The 16,851-nt window shown below is 40.8% G+C and overlaps 1 protein-coding gene across 1 annotated transcript in view; it reads right to left on the bottom strand.

The window, feature by feature from the left end:
* Positions 1–1,375: 1,375 nt before the first annotated feature.
* Positions 1,376–16,851, bottom strand: part of LOC308040894 (uncharacterized protein) — a gene marked incomplete at its 5' end in the record, with an annotated part of 168,326 nt that continues 152,850 nt past the window's right edge. Inside the window, 2 exons of the mRNA XM_080345274.1 lie at positions 1,376–1,476; positions 16,235–16,311. Of these exons, the coding sequence (XP_080201400.1) occupies positions 1,470–1,476; positions 16,235–16,311 (84 nt within the window). The 3' untranslated portion in view covers positions 1,376–1,469. The remainder of the gene's footprint in view (positions 1,477–16,234; positions 16,312–16,851) is intronic.

The following is a 16,851-nucleotide window of genomic DNA, read 5'->3' as shown; positions in this document are numbered from 1 at the left end:
TGCATGCTGAAAGCAGCTCCATTGGGTCAAAGCAAGACCAACATGTCCACAGGACAGAGCGGGCAGGAGAAGATAAGGGCTGTTCTGCAGCTCTTCTTCCCTGCAGTGTGCTATCACCTGCAGCCTTTGTCTCCTGTTTCTCTGTGAAGTCTGGCAGTTTCTTCAAAATCCTCTAACTGATGGAAATTGTACAGACCCATGTTCCAAGATGGGAGGTATAAATGTGTCAGCTAAACCCAAAAGTATCTGGTGCGGGTCCAACACAGCAGCTGGACTGCTGAGTCTTAAAAAAAAAAAAAAAAAAAAGAAAAAAAAAAGTAAGCAAAACCCCACAAACCTCCCCCCCTCCCAAAAAAACCCCCAAACCATGACCAAACAAACAACAAAACCCCACCAAAAGTGGTATCCTTTTTGTAAACCACCATTTCTGCCTGATCTGGCTCAACAAGTTAATAATCTCTCCAAACTTATGGTTTTTTTAATTCTATTAGAATATAGCGCTACATGAAGTCTACAAGAGAGGATACTATATCTCAACACACTATATATTTCTTGACACTCATTTTTTTTCCTCAAACTAAATGGGAAATGTCCTTGAATAGGATGAGGATTTGAACTGAAACATACTACGAAATGTAGACGGAGGTTTTCACAGGAAAAGGAGGAATGTGATCCGTTAAAATTCATTACTCTCCACATTTTGTATTTGTTTCAATATCTACATTGCAAGTTCTCCCTGTAGCAAAGTCAAAATCACTTTTGTGGGTGTCATTATTTTGCTTTAGGAGATAAAAACAACCTTGCCACACAGAGGCCACTCCTCTGCATCATTCAAATATGTGTATCTGACTTTTGGGCTCCAATGAAGCCTCAAGCTTCAAGGCATCTGGTGTTCATTTTGTTCAAAGTTAATGTCACATGTCTGACAGTTGGTAAATTGAGTCTCTTTTGTTTCCTGGGCAGCATCTCTCACTTGTTATCTTTCAGTGCCCTGAAAAAGATTGCTTTCAAAATTGAGCTTGTCAAGTCAACCGGTTCACTTCTGAACAATCTCTAGAATGTGAGCCTTCTGAGTCGATGCATTTTCATTCATTCATTTAGGACACCTTGGACACAATGCAATGAAAGAAAACACTGGTGGCCCACTCCCACAGATGACGGTAACTCATAATGCAACAGAACTGTGTAAGTATTTGTATTTATTCATATATGCATTTAAACACACATATATAGCTATACGACTATGGCTGTCATTACCACATGCAGACCAGGTGTTAGCAAATCTGAAGTGAAACCAGAAAACTAGACCAGTCAATGAGATAACTGGGTGGCATTTCCGTTGTCAAGCCAAGGATATACATGCAGCTTCTGCACCATCCAGAGTACCAAGCACAACAGGACATGTGTCAAATGCAAGAGCTGGGACCTGCCAGTACTTCATTATGCCTGATGGATTCTGTCATTGTAGTCTAAAGCCTACAGTGGAAGATATAAATTAAAAAGCAAAATTAAAAGCAACCACCCCACCCCCCAAACTTTCCCTGCTACCCTACCATTATTCTCTCAGAAATGTAAACTCCTAGAAAAGTATGACTTTTCTTTTAGTAAGAAGTCTTATACTTTCAAGATACTGAATTAGGAGGCGGGGGGGGGGGGGACCAAAAAGGTAAAAATCTGCCCTTCAACTCTTCCTAAAACTGACACAACATTCAAACGGATTTTCAAGCCTAAAAGCATATTCATAAAGTGCCTGTTTTTGTGCTCTGTTAGGGAAGCAGAAGTTTAAACAACAGTTCAAGGTTAAGAAATTGCATATACAGCTTCACTGAAACCCAGATCTGAAGCCAAAGGGATTTCAAAATTGTCTAGAGACTGAGCAACATTAAGTCAAGTGAGCAGTTACCTTGTGGAGGGTACATGAAAGACTGACAAAACCTGCAGAAAGCTTTATTTACTCATTCAGTCAATCTAACTATGCCCAAATGTCTCATCACACCAACAAGTGTAGGTGGACAGAGATGAACAGGAGGTGCACTCTTGGAGGGATCTAAACCCTACTTGAAACTGGAGGTAAGAATTAATACTATATGCAGAGAGAGCAACTCTGCAGCTGGGTCCAAGGGCAAGAACTAACCAGCCAGAATGTGCTATCTGGAACTCTATTTCCCATTAGATCCAGCGCTTTCCCAAGAAGTTAACACTGGAGAGGAGACCAGCATTTACAAGGAAACAGTCCTAGGTTCACCTGGGTTCACCTGTCACCAGGACAGCTAATCCAGACTAGCCAAGGGATTAATTCAATACCATATGATGTCATGGTCAGTATATTTTACATATGCCTCAGGCCAAACCTCTGCTCTGCTAGACATGTAATTACAGGGCAAAATATTTCTCTCTGACACAAAGAGGGACTATAATATAACTGGGGAAGCTGGCCAGGGGAGGGTATCACTGCTCAGGAGCAGGCTGGGCATTGGCAGGTGGTGAGCGATTGTGTTGTGTATTCCTTGCTTGTATATTCTTTTACTGATGTTATTGTTGTTTATCTCTTCCTTTGGTGTCCTGTTAAATTGTTTTTATCCCAACCAGTGGTGGTATTTAGTTGCTGGCTAGGGCTAAATCATGACAAAAACATAATGCAACAAGTCATTAAACACAGTTTTCTTGTTAGTAAATTAGATATAACAGTAGATTACTTCCTCTTCATAGTCCCACTTTGAGAAGCATTTCATATAGGGGAGGATCCCAACTTGCTCAGCCACGTTCAAATTCAGGCTTCAACAGGTCTCCTGAAGACATATACTGCAAAGTATCTTCGTACTTGCTGTGTTCTTCACAGGACTAGAAGATGCTGAGATCTTCCCACTTGGAAAGCAATTCTTCCAAATTGGAAAGAAGGCACAACACTGTCCCATTATTCTGTCATATTGGAGTTTGAACTGCTTTTGACACTAGATTGTGTCAAAAAGAAAAAAAAAAAAGGGGGGGGGCGGGGGGAGCAGGGCACGGGAGGAGGAAACTTAGAGCATCTGCAAAGCTTGGGAACTTTCTCTGAACTCAACTCATCTCATTTAGAAACTATCCCATTACACCACCTGACATTCAGCAAAGAACAGAGGTTCTCAAAAGGAAAGCAGTTGCTGTCAAAGTTAGCCTTTGCTCCTCTTGCACAAAAGAGTATGGGGGAAAAAAGAAATAATACATCCAGAAAACATAGGGCATATGAGCGACCACTGTACTCAAGGTTTCTAAGAAATGAATATGACGTTTTCAGAGTATGCTTTTCTACAGGAATAAAGAGATGTATATACACACATGCATAAATACATATATATTATGAAGAGAGGATGCCTTCGGATATAAACTTTTGCACAATGCTTGCTTGACTACAAATAAGGCTGTAAAGTGTCTTGATTTTTTTGGAGATGTAATATTGAATTAGTCAAAAACTCGGTTTTGTCAGAATTTGCTCTTTCACAGACTTCCCACAGAACGAGGAGACTGAGAAAATACTTCCCATTCTCTCTGTTCAGAATGACTGATCTAGATGAGTACATCCAAAGGTTTTTCTGTGTCCTTATACTAATAAGTGTATTTCTGCTAAAGTGCATCTAACAATGTACCAAAAAAAATATTCTGAAAGAGGTGGTTCAGCTGGCAGTAGCAGCTCGGTGGATTATCATTGCTTTTTTCATTGTCCACATGCACTATGTGAGATGAGACAATCTGCACCCTCCTTCTCATGCTGTATCCTCAGTAACCCCAAGAGCACTATGGAGCTCTCCCATGGCTGGAAAGACTTCCTAGCAGTGAAAGTCTTGCCTTCCATGACCTTTTCTGTGTCATGGAATGAAGCTATGTTATGAAGATAGCCAAAATCAAACACTCCCTGCTAAATAATGCGGCCATCCTTTTGTCTCTTTCCAAAGAAGAGCTATTCCCCTTCCTCAGGTTTGCTGGCAGGCCACTTCATTTTGACCTTAGCAACAAATACTTCTGAAATTATAGAGATTATCCACTGTGGTCAGGAGATAAACATTATTATTTAAGTGGATAGCAAGAGAGGGGCAGAGAATCAGTGACCAACCAATGTAAGTTAATGTCTCCGTGGACATTTCAATTTATGTCCAAGGATATTCCAGATGTACATCAAGGGACATAGCTACCATCTGTCATGAGAATCCCCATTTTCCTATCTCTCCATATTTGTAACAGAACTATACAATGGCAAAATTTCCCGTACTTAGCAAGACCTTGTTACTCAAAGTGCTTTGGAGAACACCCTTTATACACAAGGAGAGCTTCATAACGTGCTTGCAGCCTATTTTCTGTATTTAGGTTTGAAAATTCCATCTTCTACAGGAATACTACCAAAAAAAAAAGAAGAGGTCAGCAACTGTTAAGCAGAATTTCATTTGCTGTCATTTATCATACCAGACTGCTTTTCAAAAAGCAAAATGAAATCAAGCTTGTTTAAATCCATTCATATGATAAATGCCTATTTCCTGTCTTTGCCTCAATTTTATAGTGACATGCCTGCCCTTATTAGATTAAGTATCTGCTGAAGTCAAAAGAAACTTAAAGAAATTCAAAATGGCAAAGAAGATCTAAATATTTGCCACATACACATCCAGATATCCTAAGGGCCGACTAAGCACCAAAAACCAGGACAACCCTTCATCTCAGGTAAGTATATTTCACTTGGACTCTAGCAAAATTTTATAATAAAAATAGTTACCTGAATATTGCTTCAGTCTTCCAGGAAGTTTCTATTAAATGATAACGCAATAGATAGGAATTGGCAAAATTAACAAAAATAAAATCCAAACCCAAAACCAAACCAAACAACATAAAACAAACAAAAAAAACCCCACCAACACATAGCTCAGAGACACTATTATAGAAGCATTACTCAGCTGATATGAAGGAATCACACAGATTTAACCTCAAACTACATTTGAAATAGCTCTATAACAACAGAAAGACATGTTGAGACTGAGCCCATGAACAGACATTGTATCTTTCAAAATCATTACAAACAGCATCTCCACACTTTCAGAAAAGTTAGGCTTAAATTATTAAATTAACAGAAATGCAATATGGACTTGCACTATCAAAAGGACTTCTAGAATGCCATCTTCCTTTCATAATTCCACTGGCAGGAGATAACTAGCTTTTGCATTGATGATATGGAGTATATTACTTGCTCTTGGCTTACTTTTAGTGCCCTCACACTGATATCTCTTAAGGCCATTTTCAGATGAGTGGAGATTTCATTATTATGATACTCAGCATGAAAAAGCAGGGCGTGGTGGGTATATTAAAGTTTAGCTACAATTTACCAGTCATATCAGGAGCTGGTATAAAATTGAATCACTCTAGTAAGGTTGTAGTTCCACATAATTATTTTTACTGACAGCACATGATTTAAGAGGGCTAACTCTCTCCCCTCACTGCAACTCTGCTCACCTCACAGCAAAGTCCACTGCTACCTTACTTAAGCTGATTCAGTTACTTGCATTGCCAAGCTCTAAATTAGAGCTGTGAAATCAGGCAGCTAAAATAATGCAAACATAAACAAACAAAACTGTAATGAAGCTATGGTAACTTCCACCAGTGTCAAATCTGACCCTATGTTGTTCATTAATTGTAACTACTTCTTGATTTCAGGAATTTGTATTTCTGTTGTTTGCATCTGAACAGCAACTGCAGAGAGAGAGCGACATCTAAACAGACCGGTGCCATAGTCTAATATATGTATCATATTTCCCCCTTAGCATAAATTAAAGGTGAGGGTAAACTTACGTCTGTTTGCAGGCAGCTAGGTTCAACCACCTCCTATCCAGCCAAACAGTCCTGAACTAGGGAGACCTTTTGAGGCAATCAGGACCAAACAAGGATTAAAGAATTTCTGTTGACCCCAGAAAAGGGAGCAATGTCAAGCTCTTGGGGCTGACCTGAAGCCAAGATCTCCAGTGAGAGACTAAGTGCACCATTTTCCACCTGGAGTCAAAGCAGATCCTCTGAGAACTGACTACAGGCATTTGCACACAGCCAAGCCAGGTCAGCCCTTGTAAAAGATGCTAGTTCACCAGAACTGCAGGCAACGAACAGAAAGCAAGCAGAACATCAAGAACATAAGAAAGCAGTGGTCCAACAAACCAAAGAACACAAGCTGTTCATGAGCTCCATGCAGAGAAAAGACTTTTTTGATGGAGAAGGAACTGTGCTCACGCAGGCTGAAGATTATCCCTAGCTCTTATTTATTCAGCAGATATTTGCCTTTGGTTTCTTTTCCATTCCTATTGGAAATAGCTGAGCTATCTCACCAAATTTTTGTGAAGCTTCATCCAGACAATGATAAAACTGTAAGGTTCTTGGATGAATGATACCACAGAGGTGAACAGTATTTATTTTTTTCAGTTTTAAATATTGCTACTCTGCCCCCAGCCTTGGCTGCAGCACAGTTCAGGACTGCCCCCTTGCTTTCGAGACCTTGGAGAGAGCTGGAGGAGCCACTTTTGGGCTTTTAGGGGGGGCTGAGACTCCACGATTTGGCCTCCAGCTGAGCTACAGCATCAATCCTGGAGTGACAGCAGAGCTCACACATTTGGCAGTTAGTGCCTTTAGACAGGCACAAATAATGCACAGGCCAGTGGGTGGCTGTGACAGACAGCAAACTCTGAGTGATGGCAGCCAAGTTCTCTGCTGAAGCGAACTGGGGCAGAGTGGCAGAGAAGCCAGCAGAACTCCAGCTCTGAAGAGTGAGGGGCCCAGCCTATCCAAAGTCACCAAGAAATTCTTGTGTACTAACTACTCATTTCAATTTCATCAGGATCTTGCAGCCTTCTCCCTGCATTTTATCCTCTGCTTCCACTCCTTTTACTTTTATTTTTCTCTCCCTCAGTACACTTCCCTTGACATTTTCCAGTCTTTTCCATTAGACATCTCATCCCCTCGTGTCTTGCTTCACATGATGCACTGACCTCCTCCTCTCATTTTCTGAGCCAAACATCCTTCTGTGACTTAAGAGATGTTTTCACATTTAAACTCTACTGTTATGAAAGAGATGGAGGCAAAGGGTGGGAGTTCTGTGGAGTCGACACACAGATACATGGTGCAGTGTTTCAATCTGTGGTACACATTTTTAGATGAAGAACTGAGAAGATTGTTTGCTTCTGCTATTTTAAATAAAATGAAAGGGCACGATTCTGAACCTGACTTATTAATTGGGATATTCTTTGAGCTACTTTAAGCACACAGTGAGGTACAGAAGCAATGCCAACTATAATCACCGTAGGTCCTGGTACGCTTAGAAATTAATCAAAGTAGTTACTACAGAATACTTTCAAGTAGTTTCGGGAGATTAATTTCTTCCTAGATTCTCTTGCTCCAGAACCAATGTCCTCATAGGGGATTATGTCTATACAATTAACCTATAATAGTTTATCCTAGAAGAAGTCCAGGAGTAAATGCATCTTAGCAGAAAGTTTTCCAATCAAATTCACTTTCCATGCAGCTTTGCTTATTTGTTTCAACTTCACGTCTTTACCACCTACTGAATCACAGAATCCTGGAATGGCTGGAGTTGGAAGGGACCTCTGGAGATCCTCTAGTCCAACCCACCTGCTAAAGCAGGTTCACCTAGAGTAGATTACACAGGAATGTGTCCAGGCAGGTTTTGAATGTCTCCAGAGCAGGAGACTCCACAACCTCCCTGGGCAGCCTGTTCCAGTGCTCTGTCACTGTCAAAGTAAAGACTTCTTCATATTCAGATGGAACCTCCTATGCTTCAGTCTATGCCCATTGCCCCTCCTCCTATGGCTGGGCACCACTGAAAAGAGTCTGGTCCCATCCTCTTTACATCCACTCTTGAGATATTTATAAACACTGATGAGATGCCCTCTCAGCCTTCTGTTCTCCAGGCTGAACAGACCCAGTTCTCTCAGTCTCTCCTTATAAGAAAGGTGCTCTAGGCCCCTAATCATCTTTGTAGCCCACCACTGGACTCCCTCCAGTAATTCCTTGTCCTTCTTAAACTGGGGAGCCCAGAACTGGACATAGTACTCCAGATGCAGCCTCACCAGGGCCGAGTACTGAGGTCACTTCCACTACAGCCTGTGCTCTTACAGAAGAAACCAGAGAAGGAAAAGTATCCACTGCACTGGGAAGAAATAGGGATAAGAATAGAGACAGGCAGGGTTATAAAGAATACAGCATTTTCCCCTCCAGTAACCAGTCATAACAGTTTGTGAGTTAAAAACAGGGAAAGATCTCTCATTACACCATGCAAGGAGCTCATGAACATAGCTATGACTCTGTGATGCTAAACATCAGGCAAGCAGAAGATAAAGTATGTATCACTGAAGAGGCACACTCCTGGATAATATTATTTTAAATATCTGGTTTTTTCCAAGTTGGCCAGCCAACAATACTATGAGCTGGACTGAAGGAAACATGTTTGGAGTTTGTTTCAAATCTCTTGGAATAGACAGGGGTCTTTGAATTTAGAGGACTGTGGATCAGGACTTTAGTGTGGTTCCTATCCCTCACTGGGAGTCTACATCCAGCAACCAAGAAGAAAAAACAGAAGCTCTGCCTCTTTACTACCTTGCTCCCTCCTCGCTGTGCCTGGTGAAGTTCTGACCAAACTGACCAAAAAGCTTATCTGCTACTGTAACAGAAGGAAAACATCATATCTCATACTTCTAAAATCCTATTACCTTGAACACCATTGAGAAGTTCTAGCTGCCAATAACTGTCATTTACTTTTAAAGAGGAGTGCAGGCAGTTCATAGTGAAGAGAAGAAGAATTAGTTGCACTGCTAACCACTTTGCATGGCTTGTTTCCACCACAGAGTGTGCTTTTTGCAAACTTCTCTGCTCACAGCAGAGTTCTTTTTCTTCCCTTATCTTTTTGTGAACTCCAGGAAAGACTCCCTACCATCACAAGCTTCTCAGGTTACACTGGCAGATCTCCAGATAGCAAATACGTGATGGTACAAAGCATTCTCAGCCCCTTTGCTTAAAGGAAAAAGTCTTCATGACCCGTCCATTAACTGTAAAGCAGAAAAAAATATAGCAGTGATAACACTGATCAGGTTAAACAATTCACTTGGCTTCCCAAAAGCTCACCAAATATGGAAGCAGAAGAAGATGCATATAAAGCAGAGGCTAGAGGGCTTTTTATTCTGAAATAGATGTTTCGTGTACTGCAATCCTACTTAACTGCCTCAGTAAAACAGGCCACACCTGAAAATCCATCATCTCAGAAATGCTAGAATGTTCCAGAAGTGTTATGTCCATTAGCATCACCTTCATAACCATATTTCTTAGGGAGTCCCCAAGGAGTTTAGAAACAAGCTTGTACCTACGCCAGTGAAGCAGGGCAAAGCCAGCTCAGACAGAAGTCCTCCTTTTAGTACTCTCATGTTGTATCTTTGCAGCCAAATATTTTCAAAACAGCTCTTCACTCAAATTTTCAGAGGAGCTCTGATCTACCACTGAGGGAGCTGAAGAGGGGGAGAGTTTAGAAATGTGCCAGGAGCTCTGCTGCTCCTGAAATGACACCAAATGTCAGACTTTTTCAGTATCCAAGAGAGATGCAGCATCCTAAGCACCTGGAAGATGAGGCCACCCATTGAAGGAATTAGGAACTAAATGAGCTGGAAGTTTTTGCCTCATTCTTCTAGAGCCATAAAACACACCCCCAGTCAGAAAGCAAATATTCAGTACCATCTCTGGCCATATTAAGTTGTTCCTGTTTTCAGTCTCTTGGTGCACTCCAAACCAATCTTGTCACTGTTGCTTTCAGAAGACTGGTTTTACCTTTTTATCACTGCTACTACAAGACAGTTAGATTGCAATGAACTTGTTTATAATGAAATCAGTTGACCCAGAAAAGGAGTGCTAACACTGGTCTAGATTAAAAAACAAATACAAGTAAAAGTTTTCTCTGACTGTAGGCAGTCCATGCGAAAATGCAGTAGCAATACTAGGGACCGACCTGTAAAAGAGGACTGGTACTAAGGTCCCCTGTTTCTGTACTTACGCCAGGTTCCTAAGCTTTCCTAAATTTTCCACAGTTTTAATCATGTGAGTGACCTACTTAAGAAAATGTAATTAAAATAAGTAAGAGAGCAATAGTATTTCCTTCAAGAAGGTCTAAAGTTTCCTGTATTTTTTTCTCAAAAAGCAGATGCTTTCTTGGATGTTGTATATTATTGAGATAAAGCAATTTATTTTTGCAGAGGTCAGTTTTAGACTCCTTTTAGAACTGTGGATATTCATTTACTCACACAAAACGTGCTTAACAGTATGCCCACTCTACTTGCTTGTTTCATTTACCTTACAGTTTCATGTAATATGAAGAAAGTTCCTTCATAAAGGGATGAGAGTTTTGGGTGCCAAGCCCAAGATCTACAGGATTCCAAAAACCCTGTAACAGCACATCTCTTCATCCATGCTTCTATTGATTAGATGCTTTTCATCATCTTTGACTCAAAGTGGCAATGCAAAGTAAAATAGTGTACTCACACAAAGAAAACTGCAAATCCACTCTCAGCTGTCTTTGTTTCTGCTCTGACTCTCTGAGCTTTCTCCTAGCCACTCAAAAAAAACTTCTTACTTATAGTGCCTCCCAAAGACCATAATAAAATCAAATATTTGACTTGTGTTCCCAAGTGGAGAGAGTGTGTGGATGCATGAAAGTGGAAACAGAAAGTCATGAAGCACTGCAGAGAGGACTGGACACTAGAATACCATTACAAAAACAGCCAAAATCCATTAAATTTCAAGCTGATGTCAAGCATGTCAGGACTAGCTGAAGAAGAAACAAGTTCTGTTTAAAAGACAACCATATGAAAATAGCTCTTCCTCCTCTGGTAAACAGATTCTTTGTCAATGTATTACAGTTATAGTTCCCATTACTGACAGTACACATTCAGCAGCAACAACAGTTGGTATTTTAAACTACATCTGTCCTACTGTTTACAGCCAGGTCTGCTCTGGGAGCAGAAGCCCAACTGACTCCAGCACGTCGCTTCCCTGCAGCGCCCGTTCACACTGACTGCAGACACTGGGATGTTCGCAGTGCCAGAGGAAGACAAAGCTCAACCTGAACTTCACATTTGAGAGGCAGGGTGTGCAGGGCTTAAAACTGCTTTGTAGGATGGAAGTATAAGCATCTTACCATAGAAGGTCTGGCATACTGTTTGTAATTAAATCTAAATATCCTGAGGACCATTTTGTCTCAACCATGAGCCCAGATTTCTCCTTTACTGCAGAGCTGACACTCCAGTCTGGGAGCTCACATTTCATAGTAAAATAGTAATGAAAGGAGCTCCAATATTTTCTGTTTAACATTTCAGCCTTCTCAGGGGTAATAAAACAAAATATCCCTACGACAACAGATAAGTCCAACAAATAAAATGTCAAGCTACTTTAGAAATAAGCTTGTTAAGATAATAGAATAAATCTCTTGGGTGGCCATTAATTGCATTATTTTATGCATTTGGCAAAGATGCTTCCAGAAGACGTATGATAGCTAATACAAAAGGATGTGCTATTTTTGTATCTCTTCTTTAAAATGAATTTAGTGCTTACAAAAAAGACATCTGATTGATATCTGAGAAATCTGAAACTTTCCCCACATCCTTAGGAGGAATTATAGCACTGATAGTTCTATTAACAAACCAAAGCAGAGGCTGCACAGTTGGACAGAGGGAGCCCTGTGCTGAGACTCCAGGGCAGGGATCCTCATCCAAGTCCTCCTGCCAGCAAAGTGACCATGGGGGCAAACTTGTTTCTCTGTTGCATATATGCAATGTGAAGTTAACCATACTTCACAGAACATTGAGATCTATCAGGGCAAACCTTGTTGCAAGAGCTCTGTATTTTTATTATAATTGAATTCCCTAGCTGCACTTGTAACATAAAGGGAATAAAAACTTCCATATCAATCAAATAAGCAGCCAAGTTATGCATAAAACAGCAATATGGGATACAACCATATTTGTCCACTTGCATTGCTTCCTGCAAATAAAGATCACAGTAAGATCCCATTCTAATAGTTACCCAACATCACAAAACAAGAACCTATCAGTTAAACTTAACTTTTCCTATTATGCTTTCTGAATGACTTGCCATTGCCACCATAATACGACATGAAAAGTACTGTGCTCCTCGGCCTCTATTTTTAATTAACCAGATGCTCTGAGAATTTCTGTATGGCTTGCTTGCGATTAAATCTATTTGGAAAGAAACAACTCTTTTTCTTCCATAGAAACAATTTACTCGGTTTTAAAAATAAAGTAGACTTGTTAGATTAAAAAGCTGATTCTGATCACTCCTTCTGCATGGAAGTTATTAGTGAAGTTTCCTCATATCCCAGTGGCTCTCACAAGAGTTGGAGAAATTCAGCATCTCTCAGAAGGTGAGTGGCACCTTGGAGAAGATTGCAATATGACAATGAAAGCTCTTGCAGCAAGCCCTGTTTCTGCCCTGAGAGCACAGGGATGTGCTAAGTAAAGATCCATCTTATGAGCTGTCGGAGGAAGGAATTTTTGAAGGCTGTCCGGCACAGAGTGGTTCTCTCCTGCATTGAGGTGCACACAGATGAACAGAGAGAAACTCTTGGTTTGCAAATCTTTTCCCTAGGCTCAGATTCCTGGTCTTCTGCTTTCACAGTTTGGTCTAAAAATCACGATCTCTCCTTATGACTTTTGCTGCCATTTATAGTTGGGCTTCTCAAAGGGAGATTTTTCACTTCTTATTGAATACAGCTGTCACAGGAGCTTGTAGGTTTTCTCCTTCCTGTCAGCCTCAAGGTGTTCAGCATGTCAGACCAGTCTCTCTGTCAGTAGAGAGGCAAGAAACAGGGAGAGCTAAAGAAAAACAAAAACTGGTGGGGAAAGCAAAGCACTACTCCCCTCCACAATGACTCCACTCCTACCATCAGGCACATGGACAAAAAGTATTTTCATGGCACGAAGATAATTTTAAATCCCTCAGAGTTTACAACCTATTTTCATGGCACGAAGATAATTTTAAATCCCTCAGAGTTTACAACCTGACAGCTTCTGGTTTAGACTCCTTGTCTGTATATAAGTACTGCTTAGACACAGGCAGACATTTCCCTCTCTTTCTGCCAGTGAAAGGAAGACAACACTGTGCCATTTTTCCACTGCTCCATCTCCTTGTCTGTACAGAAGTGGCCCTTTTGGCTAAATCTCACCTGCCAGTGACACTGCACTTGAGATGACAATTCATTCTGCCTGATTTCGTGAAATAGTACTTGGGAAACTGATGCTTCTTTGGTATAAAGTACTAACATGCACTATATCCATAATCAAACACATTCACTATCAGCCCAAACAGATGCACTCATTCATGGTGTTTCACCAGAAGCCTTTACACCACAGGAAAAAAAAAAGTTTGTCCTCAGTCTGTAAAGATGATCTTGAAGACTAAATATAAAAATTTTCTGCAGAGAAACAGGTTTTGTTTGGTTTTCTTCCTGCACACTTTATACAGCAGTGTTGTTCATAATGCTGTAAGGATGACAGAGTAAACATGGCCCTACGAGTTGTATCCTCTAAATTACACAGTGATGCTGTGTGAACATATCCAGTAACAAAGGAAACAAAGAAGACTCCTACTCTTCTCCAATCCTTGCCTATTGGAAGCTCTGCTTGAGCTAAATATATAATCACACAAAACCAACAAAATCATCACTGACAATACAAAAAATGGGGTCAGTCCAGGTGCTGAAAGCCTGTGTTTGCTGCACCTCCTTGGCCTAAACCTATAATTCAGCTTGAGAATTGAAAGCAAAGTTGCTTGAGTTTTGACACAGTAGTTCAGAAAACAAAACAAACCCCTAGTCTGATTACAGACTATTAGGTGGTAAATCATAGCCACTCTATCAAATTAATCTGTTCTGTAAAAAACATAGACAGAATAGCCCTTCTGAGAGGCCTGGGACAACAACAGATATTTTGGTCTTCACAGACATCACAAAGGGTGAAAATGTGACAAAATACTTATTCTCTAGAATAAATCACTGAGCTTTGATTGATTAAATTCAATTGACCCAGGGTAATGTTAGCTATATAGCATAGATCTTAATTCCAGTTTTAACTAAGATGAAAATCATAGATACATATAAAAGCAAAGAAGATGCCTTTTCCCACAAGGAACCAGAGAGCTAGGAGCTGGAAAATCAAGCAACATAATAATTCCTGATAGATTTCAGCTTTTGAGTATATGAGAACACCCGAGACAAATGTTAATACAAATTAACAACAGATGCCCAAATTCAGTTCAGGTTCACACCACAGACCTTGGTCAAATCCTCAGTTTGCATCTGTTGCAGAAGTCCAGAGATTTACATGGATCTAAATGAACACCTGCAAGTCCCAGTTAAAGGTGGTGATTGCTTTGCTGAGTGCCTCCAGTAACTTGTCGATGGTGAGTGCTTGCCATTTGCTATCATGTGCTTTTTGTTTCAACTGCAAACCAGAAATTATTTTTCTTTCAAAATTTCTCACAAAATCTGACTTTCAAGTGGAGGTTGGGGCTGGTTACTATGACCACTGTAACTGTTTAAGAAGTAGCAAAGATAAATAAAAGAAAGGGGAGTGACTAACGCTCCGTTTAAACGTTTTGCAGCTTCAGATCCACCCACTTAGAAGTTAGTACAGTGTTTTACTTGTACCTTCATTCTTCAAGAAGATTCAAAAGTATTTTTCCCTCAGAGTATTAGAGGGGACTGAACATAAATGCCGAGGTACCATCTTCTTCCTTTCTCCCTACCTCAGGGACCATGCTCTGTGAGATTATCCTAAATACATCTCAGTGTCTTAGTAATCTGTTGCTGGGTGATCAACTATAATATATACCTACAGCAACTGTGTCAGATGCTGCAACACCTCTTTTTTAATGTTTATCTGTCCTTCTCTTACCACAGTGTGTTCTTCAACACCACCACCATTTTCATATCATGATTGGAAGGACTGGGCTGGTTTTTTTCTCTTCAAAATACACAGACTGTGCACAAGTGACACAGGTTCAAGGAGGAAAGAATGAAGATGGACAGATTCCACACATGACTTTGGTAAACAGGACTTTATTTTTGTCTTCTTTATTTTGTCTTAATCAGTGAAATTTCATAATACATCAGCTTTCATCATAAATGGAAAAAATTGATCTGCTTGAAAAGAACAGATTTTCTTTTTGTATTCAAGTTAAGAGTACCCACATCACTTGAAGTTAGATTAATTTGCCAGTAATACTACGAAAAAAAATATGATCCTGGGAGAACAATTCAATGCCCACTTCAGTGGGCTCAGCACAATGTCTTTCCGGGACCTCCCACTCTGAGGGAAGCAAGGAAACACAGTCCACATTAGCAGCAAGCAACATCTCTGTTACCAGCCTGATCCATTCTATAAATTATAATAGCTTCCGCAGATTGTCATTTCTACTCTTTAAAAAGCCATTCGCTGAGGTCTTAAGTTCACATGCAACTATCCACTCAGAACTTTGTTTTAGATCAATAAATTCCCAGAATCACAGAATGTCAGGGATTGGAAGGGACCTCAAAAGATCATCTAGTCCAATCCCCCTGCTGGAGCAGGAACGCCTAGGTGAGGTTACACAGGAACGTGTCCAGGTGGGTTTTGAATGTCTCCAGAGTAGGAGACTCCACAACCCCCCTAGGCAGCCTGTTCCAGTGCTCTGACACCCTCACTGAGAAGTTTCTTCTCAAATTTAAGTGGAACCTCTTGTGTTTCAGTTTGAACCCATTACCCCTTGTCCTACTGTTGGTTGTCACCGAGAAGAGCCTGGCTCCATCCTCATGACACTCACCCTTTACATATTTATAAACATTAATAAGGTCACCCCTCAGCCTCCTCTTCTCCAGACTAAAGAGATCCAGCTCCCTCAGTATTTCCTCATAAGGGAGATGCTCCACTCCCTTAGTCATGTTTGTGCCTCTGCGCTGGACTCTCTCCAGCAGTTCTCTGTCCTTCTTGAACTGAGGGGCCCAGAACTGGACACAATATTCCAGATGTGGTCTCACCAGGGCAGAGTAGAGGGGAAGGAGAACCTGTCTCGACCTACTAACCACCCACTTCGAATACACCCCAGGATGCCATTCGCCTTCCTGGCCACAAGGGCACAGTGCTGGCTCGTGGTCACATCGGCTCATTGATCACAGTCATTCATGTACCTGATGCAGGAATGGGAGCTCAGAGCACCTGATGTGGTCCCAGATGACAAGGTGGCCACAACCAGCAAACTGGGGACCTGCAAAACAGAAACCTGTGTGTCAGAAGCCACGTATCTTTTGCAAAACACAAGGAAAACAACTCTCTCTAACCATGTCTTTCAGGAAGGACAAAAGAGACTCCCTCATTAACTGGACTAGAATCACTGGATTGAAACCTAATAGGGGAAAACCTGGAAAGGTATAAGAGTTTTCCTTAGTGTGACTGTAAAGGGATGGTGCATAAAACCTGTAGCTTGACTTATGAAGTCATCAGAATTACAACAGCTGCCGACAGCAGCGGGAGCAGAGCGTGGAGGAGACATCATGTTCTCAAGCTGCTGGAACCAAGCTCTTCAGTCTCAATGGGACTTAAGCTCCTTTCTCCCATGGGCACTTCTGAACATCCCACACAGTATATTTCCACTTAGGCCCATGTTCAAGCACTTAATTAGAACAGGGTAGCATTATTGGCTTCTTTGCATAATATGAATCACATTAAAGACTAGATCAGATAGAAGCATTTCATGAACTTGAGACTCAAAAAAGATGCATATTCTACACATCTAAAATATGTAATG

The sequence above is a fragment of the Nesoenas mayeri genome, assembly GCF_963082525.1.
Source record: "Nesoenas mayeri genome assembly, chromosome: 5".
Lineage (NCBI taxonomy): Eukaryota > Metazoa > Chordata > Aves > Columbiformes > Columbidae > Nesoenas > Nesoenas mayeri.
Note: the sequence above shows the minus strand (reverse complement) of the source record. Positions and strands in the feature narration are given on the sequence as shown.